General features: G+C 46.7%; 1 protein-coding gene across 1 annotated transcript; it reads left to right on the top strand.

Annotated features, from left to right (window-relative positions):
• Window positions 1-499: 499 nt before the first annotated feature.
• SH2D3C (SH2 domain containing 3C) lies at window positions 500-6347 on the top strand (the record flags this gene model as incomplete). Its single annotated transcript, XM_044685266.1, has 5 exons — window positions 500-1095; window positions 1568-1683; window positions 2156-2327; window positions 4687-4798; window positions 6141-6347. Coding segments are annotated over 5 exons (1203 nt in total), but the record flags the coding sequence as incomplete, so codon positions are not given.
• Window positions 6348-6641: the final 294 nt, after the last annotated feature.

The raw sequence follows: 6641 nt of genomic DNA, 5'->3' as shown, positions 1-6641 counted from the left end.
CTGTGGGCAAGTCATTTAACCCTAATTGTTTAATCCTTGCCCATTTTCTTAGAACTGATACTAAGACAGAAGGTATAAGTTTGTTTTTGTTATTTTCCAAAAGGTTATATATTCTGAATGACTAGGTTTCAGGGTGTCATGCCAGGCCTAGTCCAAGTCATTTGGATCAGCACCTCCTCTTCAGTGTCAGAGACCAAAGAAGAATATTGAGGCTGGTCACATTGATGGTGGGAAGGGGGAAGTAAAAGCACTCAGGGACACCCAGGGGTGAACCAGTCCACTTAACAGGGGTGAGGAGAAGGACACTGAATCCCAGCATCTGGACCTATGGTTCTCAGCCATAGTATCTAATGTATTGGAAAGAGCATTTATTTGAAGTCAGAGGATCTGAGTTCAAATCTCCCTTTGCTACTTATTTCCTGTGTGAAGCACAGAACATAAGATTGGACTAGTTGATCACTAGAATTCCTCCCAGTTCCAAATGCTCTGAGGCCATGAGTTTTTCCTTTATCTCTCTCTACAGTGACCCGCGTGAATGTTCCAGGCATCCCATCTGCTGGCGTGACGCCCACTTCCCCTGTCATCCGTCGTTCCAGTGAGCCCCAACTATGCCCAGGAAATGGCACCAAACCACCACCCAGTGAACCAGGCAACAGCGTCCACCCCACCCCTTGTCACAGCTACCGACAGGCCTCCCCATCCCCTTCCCTCAACAGCTACAGCGACCCGGACTCTGGCCACTACTGCCAGCTTCAGCCCCCCATAAGGGGCAGCCGAGAACGTGTGGCGCCTGAACCCCCAACCCGCCTTGGCGGGGTCAAGAGCTATGTGGAACGCCTAAAAGTGGAAGAAGGACAGCACTTGGTGGGTGGGCGGGCACCAGAGAACGGACCCCGTGACGGGGACCAGGGTGGGGGCTTCATACCGCCCGTCATAGAGGTCACTTCTTCCTTCAACCCCACCACCTTCCAGTCGCTCTTGATTCCCAAGGACAACAAACCCTTGGAGATGAGCACCCTCAAGAAGGTGAAGGAACTGCTTGCGGATGTGGACGCCAAGACGTTAGCCCGGCACGTCACCAAAGTCGACTGTCTGGTGAGAGCTCGAAATGGGGCTGGGAAAGGGCAGAGCCTGCCTTGTAGCTGTCCCCGGGTTTGCTCAGAGACGGGGCTTTTCCCATCTCCCCCTTCCCCTCCCCAGGTTCCGCTGCTTGTAACCGTAGGCATGTCATTTAACCATTTGGGGCCTTCAATTGCTCTTTTATAAAATGAGGGGGTTAGACTAGACAACCCCTGGGGTCCCTCTGGCTTTAAATCCTCTGACCCTCCTATTGAGCAGGGACACCCCGGCTCTGCCACTCACTAGCCGTGAGACCTCCGCACAGTCCTTTCACCCTCGGTGTCATCGATAACTTATTGGGGAAATGAGGGCTCTGGACTAGCTGACCTCTAAAGTCCCTTCCAGCTTTCACATTCTATAATTCTATGATCCCTCTTCCCCTGACCCCTCGCTTCTGGCCCCTTCCCCAATGAGAGGAGATTAATCAGCTCTCTGGGCATCCCGGCAGGTTGCTAGGATACTGGGTGTTACCAAGGAGATGCAAGGGCTCATGGGAGTCCGCTCGGGCATGGAGCTGCTCACACTCCCCCACGGTCGGCAGCTCCGACTGGACTTGCTGGAACGGTGAGAGAGGGGGCCTCGGGGACTGGTGGGGAGAGGAGAGGTTGAGCCCTGGGTCTGTTGTCCCTAAGACCATTTACGTGGAGATTCCCCAAGATATGGCTGGACCATTTGAGACCAGTCACATCCAGAGGAGTTTCAGCGTCAGGACTATGGCACTGATGTCCATGGTATAGTGTCCACAGCTCTGATTTGAATTCCATCTCTGCTCCTTACACTTGCCTCATCCTGGGCCAGGCAGAACCCCGTCTCCTAGTTTTCACTTCATCTATAAATGATTGCTTTGGAGCATATTACTGTAGGGCCCTTTTCCACCTGAGATTTTTGGACCTTGAGTTTCTCATCTCCCTGGTCCCCTGGTCTCTCTTCTCCCAACTCAGTCCTGGCTTCCAAGTGGTCCTTCCTTCCCCTCCCCACTCCATGACCTAGTCTGCCCCTTCCTCTTCTCTGACACCATCTTCTTATCCTCTGGCAGGTTCCATACCATGTCCATCATGCTGGCTGTGGACATCCTGGGCTGCACAGGCTCCACAGAGGAGCGGGCAGCCCTGCTGCACAAGACCATCCAGCTGGCGGCAGAGCTCCGAGGAACTATGGGCAACATGTTCAGCTTTGCTGCAGTCATGAGTGCCTTGGACATGGCCCAGGTAGGGGCCCTTCCTTCCCTCTTCCCTTTGAGTCATGGCTGGCCACCAAGACCCCTCCCTCCCTGCCTCACGGCAAGCTAGATCACCTTGTAGGGGGCTCCCTTGGGTCAGGGCACTCTGAAATCTTCAGTCTGCCTTGAGCTGGGGCATCCAAGTGACTGTATTTGCCTAAGAGAAGTATAGAGCTAGCTGGGAATTTCAGTGTAGTTCTGGGTGGGGAGACTAATTCCTCTGCACCATCTGTAAATCAGAGGAGACCAGAAAAGAGCAGGGGGAGGAATAATTGATTTGGAGCTTAAAGGAATTCAGTCCTTTCCAGCTCTAAATCTTTTTTTTTTTTTAAACTCTTACATTCCATCAATACTAAGTATCAGTTTTAAGGCAAAAGAAGCAGTAAGGGCTAAGCAATGGGGATTAAGTGACTTCCCCAGGGTCACACAGGTATGAAGTGTTTGAGGTCACATTTGAATCCAGGTCCTCTCATCTCTACACCTGGCTCTCAATCCATTGAGCTGCCGAATTGCCCCCTAAATCCTATCTTAAAGCAACAACAACATTTTATTTCATTTTTTCTGGGTTATACATGTATTATTGTGTAAAACATATTTCCATATTATTCAATTTTTTGAGTGTGAATAATCTTATAAAACCCAAACCCCAAATTATATACCCAAATAAACGAGTGATAAATCACATGCTTTCTTCTGGATTTCTACTCCCACAGTTCTTTCTTTAGCTGTGGATAGCATTCTTTCTCATAAGTCCCTCAGAATTGTCCTGGATCGTCGTATTGCTGTTAGTAGCAAAGTCTATCACATTTGATCATCCCACAATGTTTCAGTTTCTATATACAATGTTCTCCTGGTTCTGCTTATTTCACTCTGCATCAGTTCATGTAGGTCTTTCCAGTTCTTCCTGAAATCATCCTGTTCATCAAACAACAACATTTTAAATGCACTGAAAAGTGCCTTAGAGAGACAGCCTGGTTTAGTGGTCAGAGGTCAAGTTCAAGTCCTGCTGTCTGACTGTGAAAGAGACCTGTTCCTGGACAAGTCTTGCACCTCACTCAGACATTTTTCCAAAACTATAAAATGCAGAGCAGGTGCAGATCTAAACTGGTAGAAGGAGTTCCCTTTCACAGGTGTTCTCCTCACAGCCCACAAAGCAGCAATCCTACCGTTTTAAGGAGATTTAAACTGAATCTTCTTGTCAAAAAGAAAAATGCTTTTGTAATATAAATGATAAGTAACTTTTCCTCCCTTTCCATACTCCTCCCTGCCCTTCTCCTGCCAAACTGACCCAGTTCTGTCCATTTCAATTGTATGATATCAAGGGTTTAGGAGCCATAATTGGATAGGGTGCTGTTCTTGGAGTCAGGAAGATCTGGGTTCTAATCTAGCCTCTGACACATATTAGCTATAGGATGTGGAGAAGCTACATAACTTCTCAGTGCCCTAAGTAATTCTCTGGACTAGTAATGTCAAACTCAAGTAGAAAAGGAGGCCAATGGAGCAGCTAGGTAGCCTAGTGGATAGAGCACCAGGCCTAGAGATGGGAGAACCTGGGTTTGAATCTGGCTTCAGATACTTCCCAACTATGTGACCCTGGGCAAACCACTTAACCCCATTTGCTTAGCCCTTGATGCTCTTCTGTCTTAGAATTTATACTGAGGGGGCAGCTGGGGTAGCTCAGTGGATGGAGAGATAGGTCTAGAGACAGGAGGTCCTAGGTTCAAATCTGACCTCAGATGCTTCCTACCTGTGTGACCCTGAGCAAGTCACTTAATCCCCATTGCCTAGCCCTTACCACTCCTCTTCTTTGGAACCAATTCATAATATTGATTCTAAGACAGAAGGTAAGAATTTAAAAAAATTAAAAAGAATTTATACTGAGACAGAATGGGAAGGTTTAAAAGGGGGGGAAAAAGAGGCCATTGAACCATACATAAAGATCCCTGTAGACTATCTAATGACTTAGAAAAACACACATTAACATTATCTATGTCTTAATGTATTTTTATTTATTTTGTTAAAGATTGCCCAATTACATTTCAATCTGGTTCAGGCCCTACACTATAAGTTATCAAGTAGTTATGGCCCTTGTATCATGAGAGAACTGCCCTCCACTGGCAAAACCACAAATCTGGACCAAAAGTATGGGAGGGATACCCGGTGAAAACTTGTTGAATTGGAAAAAAAAATCATGATAAAACATTGAGGGCTTCCAATGCTGGATTTTCTTATGGAAAAAATCCATCTCCAACCAACATCCTCCAGCAAGGATCCTTGTCCCTTCCCTCTCCTCTGACTCACTGACCACTCCTTGTGTCCTGTGTCCACTCCCTCCTCCCCCCACCCAGATCTCACGACTGGAGCAGACGTGGATGACTCTGCGACAGCGGCACACAGAAGGGGCCATCCTGTATGAGAAGAAATTGAAGCCCTTTCTGAAAAGCCTCAATGAGGGCAAAGGTAGGCTGCTCATGGGTACTTCCCCTTCCCCCTCAAGCATCTCACTCCCACTCCAAGTGGGCCTGAGCTGTCAGACATTTATAGGCATTACTCAGAGGAAGGCATGGACCAGGGTGGAACAGGGACTAGACTCTTCTCCCAAATTGAGGGGGGCCTAGTAAATGCAATGGCTTTTGTTGCTGTTCAGTCATCTCAGTTGTGTCTGACTCTTTGGGACCCATCTGAGGTTTTCTTGGCAGTAATACTGGAATGGTTTGCCATTTCTTCCTTCAGCTCATTTTATAGATGAGGGACTGAGGCAAACAAGGTTAAGTGACTTGACCAGGGTCACATAGCTAGGAAGTATCTGAGGCTAGATTTGAACCCAGGTCTTCCTGATTTCAGGCCTGGTGCTGTGTCCACTGAGCCTCCTAGCTTTTAGTCTTTTCTTCTTCCCTAGCCTGTGGTACTCAAGGCCTTTTTAGGTGTAGATGATTAATAATAATAGTAAACATTTATAAAGTGCTTATTAAGAGCCAGGCACTGTGTGCTATAAGTGCCCTACAGTCTTATCTCATTTGATCTAGGTTTGTAAGCTCCCACATTGTTCCAAGTTAGAGCCATGGAGTTACAAAGAATCCTATACCCTGAAGAATTAAGATATCTGAGTTTTAATCATAGCATTGCCAATAGCTGGCTATGTGATTTGGAGCAAGTTATTCCACTGACTTGGGTCTGTGGTTTTAAGTTTTTTGATATTTTAAAATATATTAAAAATAAAATAAATTTATATTTTTATTATATGCTATTCTATATTTTATAGTTTCTTCACCTATAGATGAGCTTTAAGATCCCTTTCTGACTCTGGAGCATTTCATGTTCTAAGGTCTCTTCCAGCTCTGACCCTCTGTGATTCTTTATGTTCCTCCCTTTGGTTCAAATATCCAAAGTAAAGAGGAAGATGGGGTACCTAGACAGTGCAGTGGGTAGAGTCAGGAAGACTCATCTTTCTGAGTTCAAATCTGGCCTCAGACATCCTTAGCTGTTTGACCCTGGGAAACTCCCTTCACCATGTTGGCCTCAGTTTCCTCATCTGTCAAATGAGCTGGAGAAGAAAGTGGAACACCACTCCAATATCTTTGCCAAGAAAACCCCAAATGGGGTCATGAAGAGGAGTCAGACACGACTGAAAAAATAACTAAGCAATGGAGAGGAAGATGGGAGCTTTGAGAGATCTTTAGGAACACAGATTAGATAGTGGCCCTGACTTCTTATCTTCCTGCCCTAATAGACTCACCTAATGAGCTATGAGATTCTGATGCGATGGAAGTCTGACTACCTATCTGTTTATTCCCACCTATAGACAGCCCTCCACTGAGCAACACAACCTTCCCTCATGTGCTACCCCTCATCACCCTTCTGGAGTGTGACACAGCACCCGCAGAGGGGCCAGAGCCTTGGGAAAGCACAGAGCATGGGGTAGAAGTCGTTCTTGCCCACTTGGAGGCTGCTCGCACTGTGGCCCATCATGGAGGCCTGTACCACACCAATGCTGAGGTCAAACTTCAAGGTAAGGCACTATGAAGCCTGGAGATGTAATCTCAATGAATAGGCAAGCTCAGGTCATTTTCCCAGGGTACTGCAGATCCTCAGACTGTCTTAGTAACACCATTAAGGTCAAAAGCCTAGAAAAGCTCTTTAGGGTGGCTGACACGTGTGGACCAAATCCTTCTCTATCTCCTTTCCCACTAGGTTTAGTTCTTTCTCTTTTTATTTTCTCCTTTTTTTCTGATTTCTTTTTTCTGATTTCTCTTCTCTCTCTCTCTCTCTCTCTCTCTCTCTCTCTCTCTCTCTCTCTCTCTCA

This window comes from Gracilinanus agilis, unplaced genomic scaffold (assembly GCF_016433145.1).
Source record: "Gracilinanus agilis isolate LMUSP501 unplaced genomic scaffold, AgileGrace unplaced_scaffold8758, whole genome shotgun sequence".
Lineage (NCBI taxonomy): Eukaryota > Metazoa > Chordata > Mammalia > Didelphimorphia > Didelphidae > Gracilinanus > Gracilinanus agilis.
This window is presented reverse-complemented; position numbering and strand designations above follow the sequence as displayed.